The sequence below is a fragment of the Lampetra planeri genome, chromosome 51, assembly GCF_965212315.1.
Source record: "Lampetra planeri chromosome 51, kcLamPlan1.2.h2, whole genome shotgun sequence".
NCBI classification, from domain to species: Eukaryota; Metazoa; Chordata; class Hyperoartia; order Petromyzontiformes; family Petromyzontidae; genus Lampetra; species Lampetra planeri.
Genome location: NC_136157.1, coordinates 1,226,408 through 1,244,577, shown reverse-complemented (window position 1 = coordinate 1,244,577; position 18,170 = coordinate 1,226,408). Strand labels below are relative to the sequence as shown.

Sequence of the window (18,170 nt, the reverse complement as noted above, 5' to 3'; positions counted from 1 at the left end):
TATATTCTATATCTTTGAGGCGCAAAATCAGATGCGGGATATGAGCTACCAAACTAGCTTTGGTTGGCTTATAGATGAGGGTTTAAGGACTTGTGGTATAATAATACTTGGAACTGTAAAAAACAAATATATACTGTACTTTTATTTTTTCGAATGGTTAAGAAAATATGTTTAATCATGAGATTTTTTGTTTATGACAAACTGATATATTTCATTCTCAAGAACTGTAAATAAACAAAATGATGTGCAACAACCATCAACTTCATATTCATGAGATCCTATTTGAACCAAGGGTGACTGAAACCAGGCTTTGAACTCAGGTTATAGACCTTAATTAATTGCAACATCCCGAGCAATCAGTGTGACGGTGACATCACAGCGGGCGCTGCACTCACGGCAGAAGGTGTTGTTCCTCCACGTGACTATGATCCCAGCTTGGGCGCACTGGTCGGCGTAGGCCTGCAGGGCCTGGCACAACGAGCCGTGTTCCCCGTCCGTGGCACACAGGTCGAACACGCAGTTGTCGAAGAAGACTTGTGGAGGCAGCACCGCGTGGCACTCTTTGAAAGCTCCTGATCAAAACAAGAAATACGATGTCAATGTTAGCGGCATTGGCACATCAATCCTCTTCGACACAAATTGCTTTTACAAACATCTCACGACTAGATTGCAGTAATGAGGGAAATGGTGCTACAGTTATTTGTGTCCTGCACTTTGAATTTAGTGACCGGAGTTCCTAAACGTGGCAAATATCAATGGCAAATTAAAACAGAACCAGTCAATAAAACTTCTGGCAGCCTGTTGTAATCATTAGTTAATATAGAATATGGGCAACACGTCATTATGTTCAGGAATGATTATCGTGGCTTTTAAGAGAGTTCAGAAGAAAACTGTTTGTAGAAGAGCTTTGATGTCTACATTTATTTTCAAGTGATAAGATAATATTAAAAATGGCACAATATAATGAATGTGCAGACTAGAATATCTATTAAAGTTAAACTTGCAATGATACACATACATGAAGTGGAAATGCCATGACTTCAATCTTATGTGGAGTTATGAGTGACCAATCCTAAACGTGTAGTGACACCTAAACATAACAGACAGCAATACTCACCCTCAGGGTCAGTAATTATTCCACAGAATGAATCTGATTCATACACGTCCTTGTCATCCTCATCACATGGAGGTATTTCCCCGGTACCATCTTGACAACTGTCAACAAACGACACGCAGGTTAATGTCACCAAGTTGAAAACAGAAAACATCAACACAAACACAGTAACAGTCATCATCGCCATCACCATCATCATCATGATGATCACTCACTGTAGCCCAAACTGCTACACCCATACATATACCCTCAGCGGCACAGCAGTCATATCTAAAGTTGCTGTGTGGCTCATTCTGACACTTGTTTTCTATCTGGAGATCTAATTCCTTTTCAATACCAATGCTTTCCACGCGTATTTCACAAAGGCTTTTGGATTATATTGTTGTAATTAGCAGTCACGCATAGAGATTATTGAGAAGAACGGATCCTCACTCATCATCGGAGCTGTTGAACACTCTCCAGCTGTTTCCCAGCTCGTTTGATGAGGCCGCTGCAGACCCATCCGGCTTCAGATTGTCATCTGAGCCATCTCCATTAAAGTTCCCTGTAAAACAACACAAAGCATTGCAATATACGATTTTCGATATACATGGTTTACATGATAAACTTGAAAAAATAATAACTGAAATTCTATTGTAGAAAGTTCAAGCAGATATTCTATTTTTGTATATGATTACACATAATTAGAAATAATTACGTATCTTTAGCCTGTTTAGCTGAGGCATCCGTACTTTTATCCTTATGAACTCGGATTTTAAATGAATATATTAAAATGGAACAAAAAGAGATTAAAACTATCGTCACGCCTGCATATTCTGTCAACTACAATGACATTGAGATGTTATGCATTCTTCAAGTGTCCAGTCAGCTGCTTATTGCATCACTTTTCTCTGGTGGTCAACTCACCGCAGATGCCGCACAATTCTCCTGCATATTCTCCAGGCACGACTATCTCCACGTGGTGGTTCCCATCAAACCGAACAACCAGATTGAAATCGGTCTGGAGCACAACGTAGGATCCACTCAGTTGGATGTACACCCCGGACATGAAGATCGGAGGAGTCACACGCAGCCCATCCACCTGTAAACAAAACACAGAGCATTTTATGTAGAGACCTCATGATAGGATCAGCAATGCATAGTAGATCATAGTACAGAAAGGATTGATTTAACTCATGCAAATTTCCTCCACGATACTTTGCAAACATCGACATTCTTCCACCAAAGATTCATAGCATAAACATGGCTTGAATGTTCACATATATTTGGTCATTCTTTATGAAGCCAATTCCTAAGTCTCAGATAAGGAAGCCTCTTATGAGCATCAGGCAACACCGTGGACATTGTTAAATTCAAAGTAAATGTTTTTGAAAATGGAAGCCTGTCTAGGACAATGCAACGAAGCAATCATAAGGAACATTACAGTTATTGAGAGAGCAGTGTGTGAGAGTGTTGTGCTCTGTGGCGATGGTTCCTGAATGGCACGCACCGGCTCTGTGCAAATAGCAATTCAAGTATGAAGTGAAACCCTCACCAGCACCCGGCGTCCTTTGGCCAAGGTGAACCTGTGGCCGTAGACATCCACGTGGACCTCCTTGACGTAAGACACGGCCGTGCTGCCGCCCCGGAACTCATTTGTTGTCTCCACGTTGAAGTCGGGCAGGGTGGAGCTCTGGTTGCACGGGATGGCTGCGGTGTAGCTGCACTCGCCCATGAAGTGGTGCGTCGTCTTGTCGAACGTGATGTAGTGAGGGTCTCCAGTGATCACGCAGTCGCCAGGTTCTGAAAATAGAGGACCCATGTAATAATGTGTTGTGATGCCTTATGCTGCTCTATCAGATCATTGTGTTTGATATAAATGAAGAGCCCAATGCAGCAGTATCTTTTGAAACAAAAACGTAAACAATACATTCAACAATTGAGGTTTGTCAATGTAGGGTGATTGTAGGAGAATGTATTTAGTGAATATTTTACTCAGTGGCGGGGTTGTTGGTGGTTTTGATGTTGTTGTTGAGACCAGAGTAGGAGAGGCAGTTGTTGTTTCTTCAAGAAAAATCAAAGGACAAAATGTTACCTTTCCTGTTATCTGTCAACCACAGCAAATTACATTTCTACGAGTCATTCAAAGCATTAGACATTTATTCCCAGATGAGCACTTTGTTGCAAACAAGACGATCCATTCAATATTGTATTGAATTCAAAGTTTATTTACTATCTGTGTCCATTTAAAATATTTGTAGTTTTTCGGTTGAATGCGGCTGTATAATTAGTTCTTGGAGCCCTATAGATTGTGGTTATTGCTATTTTTCCAGGTATTCCATCAAACACCACACGTCCCTCGAACCTGGCTGCATAAACATCTCTGTTTCTCTTTCTCTGTGACAGGATCGTCATGGCTTTCCTAATTTGTGACGCCACGCAGCAACTCACCGCGTGCGTAGCAGTCGAGGATGCCGTCCTCTACGCTGCAGATCTCGTGCTTCTCGCACTCCCAGTCCTCGCAGTTGACGTCTCCCCCATCCAAGCACGTGCAGCGCTCGCTGCAGTTCCCCGACCCAAACCAGCTCTCCCCGAGCTGCCACGCGCAACACAGATGATAAGTAAAAATATATTGTTTAACTGCCCTTCCCCCATACTCTGACAATATCACCCAGGCATACATGCCTATTTGCCTCCTTAATCTTTAAAGTATAATTTCGAGGAATACAGAGTATTAAAAGCTTGTGATATCATGGATGAGAGGAATTGCTGCCTCTTTTACATTCGATACTGAGAAAATGTTACATATGGGAGAAAGAGTGAATAACTGTCCAGTGATTGGACAACATTATCCATCGCCCATCAATGAGTAATATTTATATCGATAATATTGAATTCATCTTACACGGGACATCGCGTAGGTGTCCTACTGTGAAAATCAAGGACTCTGAGTTAAAGTTAAGTCTGGTTCGTGGATCATATGAACAGAGAATTCAAAATAGCATTCACTTAAATTGATCCAAATGTAATGATCAATACATAAGTTGTTGACTAGCAGGCTGGATTATATGTAAATATGCATATCAGAGATATAAACTCTGTTAACATCATGCCTAAGTACAAACTTAGGCTTGCATTTTTGCGTCAAATATATACCAATAAGCGTGGATAAGCAGGCTGAGAATCACATTGAGAGAAAGGAGAACACGTGGATCAGTGAACTCGTTTTGCAGAGCCAGACGACTGTCGCTTCATCAGCAGCATGGAAGGAGGGCCCTGCCACCACTGTCTACTCGTCAGGGTAGCGATCGTTCACAGTGTGCGACATCATCGCAAACCATATCCCCAGAAAAAACATACATAACTGTAATTAATACTGACTTTTAAGAAAAGTAAGTGGACTTGGGCAGGTTACATCGCTGGAATGAAATGATAATCAATGGATGAGACTGACCGAATGGCAACCAACAGTATCAATGCTGCAGAGACAGAGTGATAAGATTAGATGATGCTGGAACTAGATTGATTATGGCTTTGCAAGTTGAATTGTTTAAAAAATATATCATCTTATTAAAGCCACTCAACTTAATCAATACATATAAACATATCTTCTTTCTAAAATACGAGACATCAATGTATTCTACTGTACACAACTCAATTTCATCAAAACCATGAGACAGGAAATTGAAACCAATTACATGCATTGCTTGGTCATGCTAAATCAATCAACTGACCGGATGGTACTGGTCGTCAAAGTCCAGGCAGCCGCACTGCTCCACGGGGACACACTTGTCCCCAGATAGAACGAATCCGTCGTCACAGACACAGCCCTCTGCACATTGCTGGTTGCAGCCACCCGGGAGACTTGCGTTGCTGCAGGTGGCCGGGCACGGTGGGGCACAGCTCTCATAGTGGCTGCCCGGTTCACACGGGAATGCTGTGGGTGCCACACGTAATTGAAATGTCATCAAAGTGCTTCAGCACCATTCTGAATGTTGACAACCATTTCATTAATTTAGGCACTCAAGTATTAAACTTAGTTTTGGGGTTTTCCGTTTCTGCTGAATCCAGCATGAATGGCCGAAAAAATGGGGGCCGGGGGAAGGGGATGGACTCTGACACTGAACCATTATTGCAAACACATGACGGCCGTTGTTTCTAGGGGAAAACAAGAATGATAAACTCGGGAATCGCACTTATGTTATTTCCGGGTTTGTGTGGTTATATTATCCCCCCCTCCCCTCTATTCCCCCCTCCCGCTCTATTCCTACCTATTCAACTCCCCTGCAAATATGCTACTGCCCATCGTTGCCCCTACCGTGGACGGGCAGTGAGCCCAACTTCCTCCAATCGGTCCCCAATTTCAGGGTATAACACTCCGGGTTTGTTACGCACTTATGACGTGGGTTTCCATTGATGTCTGTGTTTTGAGCTATCCTTCATAAACAGTTTCCAAGAAATGAGAATAGGTTTTCCCCTTTTTTCTGGCAACAAAACAGGTGTTGAGATGTTAAAACACCAAATTGAAACCTTTTGCAAGGAATCATGTCTGCAATAACCACAATACTTGTGGTCAGAATGCATTCTATTCTCATATTTTGGTGCTGGCAAAGGAGGTCCCATGAAGTTTACAAGACACCTGTTTGTCATATTTTGTTGATATGAAGTTTCAACTAAATGTTGATATTTTGAATTCAGATAATTGTATTTTTCAACTAACTTTCACATTTATCGATGATAAAATACAGCATTTTAAATTAATGGGTGAAAATTTATATTTACGGTACTCTCTAAAGCTGACACCATTCCCCTGCCATTTAGAGTATCAGTAGTGCTGTGATGCCACAGCAGTTGTATGGCAGCTATACCTAAATAGATAGAGTACTGCATTACCTGACTAACATAGAAACAAACTCATGTCAGACAGCCTGGCACCAACGTGAAGGTTAAAACAAATAGTCCTACAAGATAAAAGCTGTTTTCTTTTGAGTTTTGTATTTCCTTCAAGTGATGCTGCAGACTCATTCAATTTGTTTTGTATATTCTATATCTTTGAGGCGCAAAATCAGATGCGGGATATGAGCTACCAAACTAGGTTTGGTTGGATTATAGATGAGGGTTTAAGGACTTGTGGTATAATAATACTTGGAACTGTAAAAAACAAATATATACTGTACTTTTATTTTTTCGAATGGTTAAGAAAATATGTTTAATCATGAGATTTTTTGTTTATGACAAACTGATATATTTCAGTCTCAAGAACTGTAAATAAACAAAATGATGTGCAACAACCATCAACTTCATATGCGTGAGATCCTATTTGAACCAAGGGTGACTGAAACCAGGCTTTGAACACAGGTTATAGACCTTAATTAATTGCAACATCCCGAGCAATCAGTGTGGCGGTGACATCACAGCGGGCGGTGCACTCACGGCAGAAGGTGTTGTTCCTCCACGTGACTATGACCCCAGCTTGCGCGCACTGGTCGGCGTAGGCCTGCAGGGCCTGGCACAGCGAGCCGTGGTCCCCGTCCGTGGCACACAGGTCGAACACGCAGTTGTCGAAGAAGACTTGTGGAGGCAGCACCGCGTGGCACTCTTTGAAAGCTCCTGATCGAAGCGAGAAATACAATGTCAATGTTAGCGGCATCGGCACATCACTCCTCTTCAACACAAATTGCTTTTACAAACATCTCACAACTACAAGATTGCAGTATTGACGGAAATGGTGATACAGTTATTTGCGTCCTGCACTCTGAATTCAGTGACCGGAGTTCCTAAACGTGGCAAATATCAATGGCAAATTAAAACTGAACCAGCTATTAAAACTTCTGGCAGCCTGTTGTAATCATTTAGTTAATATAGATTATGAGCAACACGTCATTATGTTCAGGAATGTTTATCGTGGCCTTTAGGAGAGTTCAGAAGAAAACTGTTTGTAGAAGAGCTTTGATGTCTACATTTATTTTCAAGTGATAAGATAATAATGAAAAATGGCACAATATAATGAATGTGCAGACTAGAATATATATTACAGTTAAACTTGCAATGATACGCATACATGTAGTGGGAATGCCATGACTTCAATCTCATCAAGTCCAATCTTATGTGGAGTTATGAGTGACCAATCCTAAACGTGTAGTGACACCTAAACATAACAGACAGCAATACTCACCCTCAGGGTCAGTAATTATTCCACAGAATGAATCTGATTCATACACGTCCTTGTCATCCTCATCACATGGAGGTATTTCCCCGGTACCATCTTGACAACTGTCAACAAACGACACGCAGGTTAATGTCACCAAGTTGAAAACAGAAAACATCAACACAAACACAGTAACAGTCATCATCGCCATCACCATCATCATCATGATGATCACTCACTGTAGCCCAAACTGCTACACCCATACATATACCCTCAGCGGCACAGCAGTCATATCTAAAGTTGCTGTGTGGCTCATACCAATGCTTTCCACGCGTATTTCACAAAGGCTTTTGGATTATACTGTTGTAATTAGCAGTCACGCATAGAGGTTATTGAGAAGAACGGATCCTCACTCATCATCGGAGCTGTTGAACACTCTCCAGCTGTTTCCCAGCTCGTTTGATGAGGCCGCTGCAGACCCATCCGGCTTCAGATTGTCATCTGAGCCATCTCCATTAAAGTTCCCTGTAAAACAACACAAAGCATTGCAATATACGATTTTTGATAGACATGGTTTACATGCAAAACTTGAAAAAAATTAACCGAAATTCTACAGTAGAAAGTTCAAGCAGATATTCTTTTTTTGATATGATTACACATAATTAGAAATAATTACGTATCTGTAGCCTGTTTAGCTGAGGCATCTGTACTTGTATCCTTATGAACTCGGATTTTAAATGAATATATCCAAATGGGACAAAAAGAGATTAAAACTACCGCTACGCCTGCATATTCTGTCAACTACAATCACATTGAGATGTTATGCATTCTCCAAGTGTCCAGTCAGCTGCGTATTGCATCACTTTTCTCTGGTGGTCAACTCACCGCAGATGCCGCACAATTCTCCTGCATATTCTCCAGGCACGACTATCTCCACATGGTGGTTCCCATCAAACCGAACAACCAGATTGAAATCGGTCTCGAGCACAACGTAGGATCCACTCAGTTGGATGTACACCCCGGACATGAGGATCGGAGGAGTCACACGCAGCCCATCCACCTGTAAACAAAACACAGAGCATTTTATGTAGAGACCTCATGATAGGATCAGCAATGCATAGTAGATCATAGTACAGAAAGGATTGATTTAACTCATGCAAATTTCCTCCACGATACTTTGTAAACATCGACATTCTTCCACCAAAGATTCATAGCATAAACATGGCTTGAATGTTCACATATATTTGGTCATTCTTTATGAAGCCAATTCCTAACCCTAACCCTAAGTCTCAGATAAGGAAGCCTCTTATGAGCATCAGGCAACACCGTGGACATTGTTAAATTCAAAGTAAATGTTTTTGAAAATGGAAGCCTGTCTAGGACAATGCAACGAAGCAATCATAAGGAACATTACAGTTATTGAGAGAGCAGTGTGTGTGAGAGTGTTGTGCCTTATGGTGATGGCTCCTGGATGGCACGCACCGGCTCTGTGTATATAGCAATTCAAGGATGAAGTGAAACCCTCACCAGCACCCGGCGTCCTTTGGCCAAGGTGAACCTGTGGCCGTAGACATCCACGTGGACCTCCTTGACGTAAGACACGGCCGTGCTGCTGCCCCGGAACTCATTTGTTGTCTCCACGTTGAAGTGGGGCAGGGTGGAGCTCTGGTTGCACGGGATGGCTGCCGTGTAGCTGCACTCGCCCATGAAGTGGTGCGTCGTCTTGTCGAACGTGATGTAGTGAGGGTCTCCAGTGATCACGCAGTCACCAGGTTCTGAAAATAGTGAAATAAAATGTTTTTTCACAAAAGTGGCATATGATGCAGAGTGGTGCGCGATTCGTCAGATACAGAATTGGATGTTTCACAATTTCATTAAACATAATCTTATCACATCTTGATGTGCTGGTCATATTATATCTAGTACAAGTAGCCACAATGCTATAGGAATAAAGTAATGGAAAATATTATTTATTAAATATTTTTTATGTTAATAAAATCACAATTTAAAATTGTTGAGTTATGAGAGCATTGTATAAAATTAAATGGTAGACACTTCTCGGCAACCCATAGATTGAGTATATTCCAAATTGAGTCGTAAACTTGAACTGGCATATGCTCTCTGATCCATGTGCTTCTATTTCGTTCTTCTAGTGTAATATCAACCATGCACCACTCCATGCTTATTTATGGAATTTTTAGTTCATTGTCAGTTTCCATTTTGCTGATCTATCATGAACCAATCAAACTGAAATAACTGCCTGATATATAAACACATATCCTGGTGTGATTTCTGGTTGTGTCCCTCCAAAGTTATCGCATTTTGAAAAAGGAAAATAGTTATTCAGTAATGTAAACCTTGTCACTAAACTGGGTATATAATTTTATCGGATTCAGACAGTAAAACTGGACTTGAACATCTGATGAGTTGTAAAATTGGATTCAGATCTGATCAGGATCAAATCAGGTCTGACCCAAACCATCACCGCACTCCAATTATTTTCCAAATGACGTATGCATACTTAAAGAAAATATTTTCCACATACATAAAACCATCAGCCTCTCCATTTCTATATAAGGGCACTCTCTCAGTCACTGGCATATACCAAAGCGGGTGCTGTGAGTGCAGTGTTTACTTGGAGGAACTGCTGTCGTATTGGTCGTGGTCGTGCTTGCTGGCGGACGAGTTGGTCCTGGCGTCGATTCTAATGGGAGGAATGTTTGGTTTACGAAATGTCGCATTTACAGAATTAACAAATTATGGACACTTTTCGATTATTGACACAACGAAATCGAATTATGCGTTAACGAAATTTCCAACGGCACGCGCAATGAGATCAAACAAGAAGCATCAGGGAGGTTGCATCATCCATCCGCGACAGTGTCACGGTATCCCTGCAGTGCAACAGTAACGCTTCCACATCATCTTTCTGTTCATTCCAACAATCATATCTTTTCGTGAGTTTCCCGAAAAGGTAAATTATGTTTCTTCTAAATTTATTATTCAATCGTTTTCACATTTATATTCTTCATTATTATTATTTTTGGATTGTGAAGGGTGATATAGGTGTATATTTTAGGTTAGGAGTAGAGTTGGAATGATTGTCCGAAACACATCCCTATTTTTTTTAATAAAATGGATTGGTAAAGTAATTCTGATTCACAAAATTTAGTTTTATGCGTGTTTTTTTAAAGAATGCATCCCTATCGTAAATCCATGGATACGTGTATTATTAAGGATGCTTCGATATGAACATGCACATTTTTTGTTTAGATAATCATAAAATAAGACAAGTGGTCGTGGAAACATCTGCAAATTCCCATGTCAAATGACATGACAAATGCACAAAGCAGTTTGGGTATTATCAGATGGCAGTTCACGGTGTGTCATGGTTGTCATGTGCTATGGAACAGGATTTTGTCATTAAGTTTATGGTGATGGAAAGTATCAAATAAGCTGAAATTTACAGGTGAGCTGTGTGATATGTTTTTCTGAATTTGAAGTGTCGTTGGGTGGTGCAAAAGGTTTAAAAGTCATCACAACTGATGGTATGAAAACATGCGCCATGAAATGGCTATGTACATTTCTTAAAGAACATGCATCTGGAACTAAGGCGTTATAACACCAATTTAACAAATGTGTTTTATCGGGCGAATTATTTGATAGATATGGTCTCATTGCATGCCACCGTTAATAATGTTTAATGTGTTTTTTAAAATGGTTAAATAAGTTAAAACACAGCATTTGCAATGCACATACATATTCAAATTACCGATTCTTTAGCCTTATATACATTTTATAATTCCTAATGAAGAAATATTTTATATATTGGACATTAATTTCAGTCTCTAAATTATGATACTTTCATCATTACTGTGAAAACTGAGAGCACTGTAATCTCAGGTTGGATGTGTGTTGTGCGTATTTAATTGGTGTTGACACTGCTGATGGTGATTTTATTGATGTGAGAAATGCAGTTGCAAGTACATCTGTAGACGCAGAGGAGCTGGCGTGGATTCAAAAGGTGGGACCTCGGTGACTTAATTGCAAAGAAAACGTTACAGGCAAGAATTGAATTATTTGTGAAGGATTATATTTATGTTTCAAATAATCGTGAACCTTTCAAAATTATAATTTACCATCAGGCATTGTTAGAAATAAGCACAATGACAATTATGTATTGTTACGGTGCTGTGATCTCAATGTCATTTGTTTTGGGTACATTAACCTGTTGTTGATCCTGCTGGAGAATTTGGTGCTGATGTTGATTCTAACGATGGGGCCTCTGTGCCTTTATATGTCAAAAAGCACAGCAGGGAAATGTATGTTTTTTTGGTGATTCAGTAGTCATTGTGAAAAATACATCTATCAGCATTGACATTTTAATGAGTCTCGTGAAATTATTGTTCTTGTGTGTTTAAGTGCACGAGTGTAGTGGTATATTCACAATCCTTGAATTGTATTTATTATTGCAGCAAAATGAAGTATGCGTCGTTGTAAAATGTCTTGATGTAGTGCTGTAGTATGTTCATGTTTATATTGGGTGCATTTACTTGGTGTTGACGCTGCTGATGGTGATTTTGTTGTTGATGTTGCAAATACAGTTGGGGGTAAATCTGTAGTCTGTGAAGGAGCTGGTGTTGAGTCGAAAGGAGGGGCTTCAGTGCCTTCATTAGATAGAGAATGTTACACGCAAATAGGAAGTAAATTATTTGTGCAGGATTGTATTGCATTGACGTTCATAATCGTGAGCCTTTTATTATAATGGTGTTTGGTGGTAAATCATGTATTGTTACGGTGCTGTGATATCAATGTCATATTTGTATTGGGTGCATTTACCTGGCGTGGATTGTGATGGAGGATTTGATGCTGATGTTGATTCTAATGATGGGGCATCGGTGCCTTTATTGTGTAAGAAATGTAACAGACAGGTCATCGATTAGCTCTTGAGAATTTTTTAATTAAAATTTTATAAAAAAAAGTTATATTAGTGCTGCTAAACCAAAATTCACAGTCAAATGTTTAATGTTGTCTGATAGTAAACAATCTATTAAGTGCTTTATTTGGTATATTTACTTGGTGATGATATTGCTGATGGTGACTTTGTTGTTGGTGTTGGAAATTCAGTTGGTGGTAAATCTGTAGACTGTGGAGGAGCTGGTGTTGAGTCGAAAGGAGGGGCTTCGGTGCCTTCATTACACAGAGAGTGTTACACGCAAGTAAGAAGTGAATTATTTATGCAGAAGTGTATTAAGTTGATGTTCATTCTCGTGAACCTTTAAAAACATTGTTGTTTGTAACAATGTTTGGTGGTAAATCATGTATTGTTACGGTGCTGTGATCTCAATGTCATATTTGTATTAGGTGCATTTACTTGGTGTGGATTGTGCTGGAGGATTTGATGCTGATGTTGATTCTAATGATGGGGCATCGGTGCCTTTATTGCGTAAAACAAATTTGAATTAAGATTTTATAAGAAATGTATATCAGTGCTGCTAAACCAAAATTCACAGTCAAATGTTTAATGTTGTCTGATAGTAAACAATCTATTAAGTGCTTTATTTGGTATATTTACTTGGTGTTGACACTGCTGATGGTGATTTTATTGATGTGGGAAATGCAGTTGCAAGTACATCTGTAGATGCAGAGGCGCTGGCGTGGATTCAAAAGGTGGGACCTCGGTGACTTCATTGCAGAGAGAACGTTACAGGCAAGAATTGAATTATATTATTTGTGAAGGATTATATTTATGTTTCTAATAATCGTGAACTTTTAAAAATTATAATTTACCATCAGGCGTTGTTAGAAATAAGCACAATGACAATTATGTATTGTTACGGTGCTGTGATCTCAATGTCATTTGTTTTGGGTACATTTACCTGTTGTTGATCCTGCTGGAAAATTTGGTTCTGATGTTGATTCTAACGAAGGGGCTTCTGTGCCTTTATATGTCAAAAAGCACAGCAGGGAAATGTATGGTTTTTTGGTGATTCAGTAGTCATTGTGAAAAATACATCTTTCAGCATTAAAATTTTAATGAGTCTCGTGAAAATATTGTTCTGTATTTTATTATATTTGAAAGCGGTTTATGCTTGTGTTTTTAAGTACACGAGTGTACTGGTATATATGTAGAGGTGTAATTGTGTATGGGAGCGGATGGCCAACAAACACAAGGGGCGTGGTTAGGGCCGTACACATAGGAGGTGCTCGCACCGACGTCCGCACCTGCATCCCCCACGGGCCCCTCCCGGGGGGGCCGAGGACTATAAAAGGTGGTGAGCCGGAGGGCTCGAGGTCGAAGTATCAGCTTTAACCAGCGAAGACGGAAGACCAGCTAGAATAGGCCCCGGAGCTTCCCTGGCTCGCTGTCCTTGTAAGGGCTGACCAGGGCTAGCCGGTGGCGTGGCCCCGAGAGCCCAGACTGACGAGCAGGTCTGGGGACTCAGGGTGCCGGATCCCAGCTTGACCAGGGCTGGGACAGGTAGCCTCCCTTAGCTCCCTAGTGGAGGACTTGGGCTTAGGTTAGCGGGGCTTAGATGTCGTGTCTCCCTGTTAGCCGAGTAAGGGGACGTTACCCCTTAGGTCCTGTGTATACTCGTTAACTGTATACAAGTTGTGTTAATAAATAAGTGTGCCTCCGATCCCGTCGTCAAGCCTCCTGAGTACTTACTACATATACACAATCCTTTAATTGTATTAATTATTGCAGCAAAATGAATTATGCTTCGTTGTAAAATGTCTTGATGTAGTGCTGTAGTATTTTCATGTTTATATTGGGTGCATTTGCTTGGTGTTGACGCTGCTGATGGTGATTCTGTTGTTGATGTTGCAAATACAGTTGGGGGTAAATCTGTAGTCTGTGAAGGAGCTGGTGTTGAGTCGAAAGGAGGGGCTTCGGTGCCTTCATTAGATAGAGAATGTTACACGCAAGTAAGAAGTGAATTATTTGTGCAGGATTGTATTGCATTGAGGTTCATAATCGTGAGCCTTTTATTATAATGGTGTTTGGTGGTAAATCATGTATTATTACGGTGCTGTGATATCAATGTCATATTTGTATTGGGTGCATTTACCTGGTGTGGATTGTGATGGAGGATTTGATGCTGATGTTGATTCTAATGATGGGGCATCGGTGCCTTTATTGTGTAAGAAATGTAACAGACAGGTCATCAATTAGCTCTTGAGAATTTTTGAATTAAGATTTTATAAAAAATGTATATTAGTGCTGCTAAACCAATATTCACAGTCAAATATTTAATGTTGTCTGATAGTAAACAATCTATTAAGTGCATTATTTGGTATATTTACTTGGTGATGATATTGCTGATGGTGACTTTGTTGTTGGTGTTGGAAATTCAGTTGCTGGTAAATCTGTAGACTGTGGAGGAGCTGGTGTTGATTCGAAAGGAGGGGCTTCGGTGCCTTCATTACACAGAGAGTGTTACACGCAAGTAAGAAGTGAATTATTTGTGCAGGATTGTATTGCGTTGATGTTCATTCTCGTGAAATTTAAAAAAAATTGTTTATAACAATGTTTGGTGGTAAATCATGTATTGTTACAGTGCTGTGATTTCAACGTCATATTTTCTATTGAAAGCATTTATCTGGTGTCGATTCTGCTGCAGGATTTGGTGCTGATGTTGATTCTAATTATAGGGCCTCAGTGCCTTCATTGTGTAAGAAACGTGATGGCCAGGTCACCAATTAGCTGTTGAGGAATATTGCATTACATTTTTAAAATACATCTATTTTTGTTGCTGTACCAATATTTATAGTAACTCATTTTTGACCAATTGATTGAAAATAGCCTCAAGAATTGTAACTTTTTTATATAGAATGATGGGATAATCAGTTGGTTTCAAACTGTGAAAGATTCCTTTCCTAAATTCCAATTAAACGTATTAAGGCAGATATTTAATTATGTATTAAAGTAATTGTATTTTTTAATGTGACTGTTTAGTGCATTGTGTCGTACTATTTTGGTTTAAAATGTTTTATTTGCAAATGAAATTTGAACATGAATATGGCAATGTGGTATTTGTTTGACATGCTGGATTATTATGAGGCCTTACCGTCAATGTGTCATTTGCACTGTGTGAATTTAATTGACCTGGATGGTGCCGATGGGAATGTGGTCGTTTTCTGTGTGGATGTTGGTAAATGTGGAGCTGGAGGAATTGGTTCTGTTGATTCTAATATTTGGGCTACAGTGCCTTCATTGCGTAAACAACGTTACAGGCAAGTAAGAAGTGAATTATATATGGAGTACTGTATTGCATTAAAGTTCATCATCATGAACATTTGAAAATACAGGTAGTCCCCGACTTACGATGGTCCGACTTACGATATTTCGAGTTTACGATGGCGATAGCGATTCGACAAAATTGTTAAATATTTAACATTTCGCGCGGCAGGCAAACGCAGCAGCATTTCGAGGTACGATACTGTACGTTGGGACGCTGCTGGGATGTACTGTACGTATATAATTTATACAGTACAGTACTGTAAATTGCTCTGTTTTGCTAAATAATCACCATTCTTTAAGACTCCTGGGTAGGCTAGGCCATTTTCGACTTACGATGGGGTCGTCGTAACGCATCTCCATCGTAAGTCGGGGACTACCTGTAATGAGTTTATTTTTGTTAATTAATTTAACAAATTATCTGTTGTGGTAAATATTGTATTGTTGTTGTACTAGTGATCTCAATGTCATCTTTGTATTGGGTACATTTACCTGGTGTTGATCCTGCTGGAGGATTTGGTGATGATGTTGATTCTAACGATGGTGCTTCAGTGCCTTTATAGAGCAAATAACACGGAAGGAAAACGTATGGGTTTTAGGTGTTTCATTTGTCATTGTATTAAGCATGTTGAACTTCTTTCGCGTCGTACATAGCCAATCATGCTAATTGTGAAATTATTGTTCAGTATTTTAATGCAAATACGTTTTGCATCAAAAAGTGGTTTCTCTTTGTGAAAGCGGTATATGTTTAAGTTAAGTGTACAAGTGTATTTGTATATATTTTATATTGAATTGTATTTATTATTGGAGAAAAATGAATTATGTTTCGTTGTAAAAGGTCTTGATGTAGCGCTGTAGTATTGTAATGTTTATATTGGGTGCATTTACTTGGTGTTGACGCTGCTGATGGTGATTTTGTTGTCGATGTTGGAAATACAGTTGGGGGTAAATCTGTCGACTGTGGAGGAGCTGGTGTTGATTCGAAAGGTGGGGCATCAGTGCCTTCATTACACAGAGAATGTTACGCGCAAGTAAGAAGTGAATTATTTGTGCAGGATTGTATTGCGTTTATGTTCATTCTCGTGAACCTTTAAAAACATTTTAAACTATGTTTATTACGTATCACAATGATGTTTGGTGGTAAATCATGTATTGTTACGGTGTTGTGATCTCAATGTCATATGTATACTGTGCTGTGATCTCAATGCGATGTTTTCTATTGAATGCATTTACCTGGTGTCGATTTTGTTGGAGGATTTGATGCCGATGTTGATTCTAACGATGGCTCCTCAGTGCCTTTTAAAGAACAAAGAACACAGCAGGGAAATCTATAGGTTTTTGGCGTTTCAGTAGTCGTTGTGAAGAAGACATCCATCAGCATTGAAATTGAAATCGGTCTTGTGAAATTATTATGTATTCTACTGCAAACCTGTTTTTGCATGAAAAGTGGTTTCTTTTTGTGAGATCAATTTATATTTAAGTGTACAAGTGTTTTTGTACATTTAAAAATGTTTTGAATTGTATTTATTATTGCGGCAAAATGAATTGTGCTTCGTTGTAAAAGATCTTAACGTAGTGCCGTAGTATTGTCATGTTCATGTTAGGTGCATTTACTTGGTGTTGACGCTGCTGATGGTGATTTTGTTGTCGATGTCGGAAATACAGTTGGTGGTAAATCTGTAGTCTGCGGCGGAGCTGATGTTGAGTCGAAAGGAGGGGCTTCAGTGCCTTCATTAGATAATGTTACACGCAAATAAGAAGTGCATCATTTGTGCAAGATTGTATTGCATTGACGTTTATAATCGTAACCCTTTTGTTAAAACAATGATGTTTGGTGGTAAATCATGTATTATTACCGTGCTGTGATCTTTATGTCATATATTTGTATTGTGTGCATTTACCTGGTGTCGATTGTGCTGGAGGATTTGGTGCTGATGTTGATGGGGCATCGGTGCCTTTATTGTGTAAGAAATGTAATATACAGGTCATCAATTAGCTCTTGAGGATTTTTGAATTAAGATTTCATAAGAAATGTATATTAGTGCTGCTAAACCAATATTCAGTGACATTTTTCATGTTGTCTGAGAGTAAACAATGTATTAAGTGCTGTATTTGGTATATTTACTTGGTGGTGATGATATTGTTGATGGTGACTTTGTTGTTGGTATTGGGAATTCAGTTGCTGGTAAATCTGTTGACTGTGGTGGAGCTGGTGCTGATGGAGTTGGTGCTGGTGTCGACTCTGATGATACCACATCGCGAATTAGTTCATGCAAATGTGTATTTGGTATTAATACAGAGTTGTGAGAATGCTGACCTTTTCATGGTAAATTGTCAAATATGTTACATATTGTCTTTAAATTTACCAAAGTAAATGGCTTAAAATATATCCAAGCTGCCATTTAGAATACATTGCTGGAGATGTATCCTCTGGATATGCTGATGTAGTTCACTTGACTGTGGAGTGGGTGCAATGTCCTTTTTTAGCCAATTCACTCTTGGTATCCAGTGTCCTAAACATTTCGAAGGCTTTTACTCCACTTTTCTCACAAAACCTCTCCACCATCATTCCTGACACTCTTTTCATGCACAAAAAACATTGTCTATTTTACATGATTCTGTTATAAAAACATGTTCTGCCATTCGTTTTGAATTCCTTTGGTAATTTTTAATATTTACATTTTTGT

At 39.5% G+C, this 18,170-nt stretch overlaps 1 protein-coding gene across 35 annotated transcripts in view; it reads right to left on the bottom strand.

Annotated features, from left to right (window-relative positions):
- LOC144734361 (IgGFc-binding protein-like) overlaps nucleotides 1-18,170 on the bottom strand; it is a 149,977-nt gene that overhangs the window by 41,223 nt on the left and 90,584 nt on the right. For 3 of the 35 annotated variants that reach the window (XM_078616468.1, XM_078616469.1, XM_078616484.1), the window contains 26 exons: nucleotides 17,609-17,725; nucleotides 17,385-17,438; nucleotides 17,098-17,211; nucleotides 16,717-16,779; nucleotides 16,372-16,485; nucleotides 15,976-16,038; nucleotides 14,550-14,663; nucleotides 14,315-14,377; nucleotides 13,121-13,183; nucleotides 12,318-12,431; nucleotides 12,081-12,143; nucleotides 11,795-11,908; nucleotides 9,877-9,945; nucleotides 8,769-9,016; nucleotides 8,127-8,301; nucleotides 7,655-7,766; nucleotides 7,269-7,366; nucleotides 6,527-6,703; nucleotides 4,828-5,030; nucleotides 3,545-3,689; nucleotides 3,089-3,157; nucleotides 2,649-2,896; nucleotides 2,021-2,195; nucleotides 1,547-1,658; nucleotides 1,118-1,215; nucleotides 396-572 (listed from right to left, as the gene is read on the bottom strand). In XM_078616468.1, the coding sequence (XP_078472594.1) occupies nucleotides 396-572; nucleotides 1,118-1,215; nucleotides 1,547-1,658; nucleotides 2,021-2,195; nucleotides 2,649-2,896; nucleotides 3,089-3,157; nucleotides 3,545-3,689; nucleotides 4,828-5,030; nucleotides 6,527-6,703; nucleotides 7,269-7,366; nucleotides 7,655-7,766; nucleotides 8,127-8,301; nucleotides 8,769-9,016; nucleotides 9,877-9,945; nucleotides 11,795-11,908; nucleotides 12,081-12,143; nucleotides 12,318-12,431; nucleotides 13,121-13,183; nucleotides 14,315-14,377; nucleotides 14,550-14,663; nucleotides 15,976-16,038; nucleotides 16,372-16,485; nucleotides 16,717-16,779; nucleotides 17,098-17,211; nucleotides 17,385-17,438; nucleotides 17,609-17,725 (3,162 nt within the window). The remainder of the gene's footprint in view (nucleotides 1-395; nucleotides 573-1,117; nucleotides 1,216-1,546; nucleotides 1,659-2,020; nucleotides 2,196-2,648; nucleotides 2,897-3,088; nucleotides 3,158-3,544; nucleotides 3,690-4,827; nucleotides 5,031-6,526; nucleotides 6,704-7,268; nucleotides 7,367-7,654; nucleotides 7,767-8,126; nucleotides 8,302-8,768; nucleotides 9,017-9,876; nucleotides 9,946-11,794; nucleotides 11,909-12,080; nucleotides 12,144-12,317; nucleotides 12,432-13,120; nucleotides 13,184-14,314; nucleotides 14,378-14,549; nucleotides 14,664-15,975; nucleotides 16,039-16,371; nucleotides 16,486-16,716; nucleotides 16,780-17,097; nucleotides 17,212-17,384; nucleotides 17,439-17,608; nucleotides 17,726-18,170) is intronic. The other 32 variants (XM_078616471.1, XM_078616472.1, XM_078616473.1 and 29 more) reach the window with 32 other exon arrangements.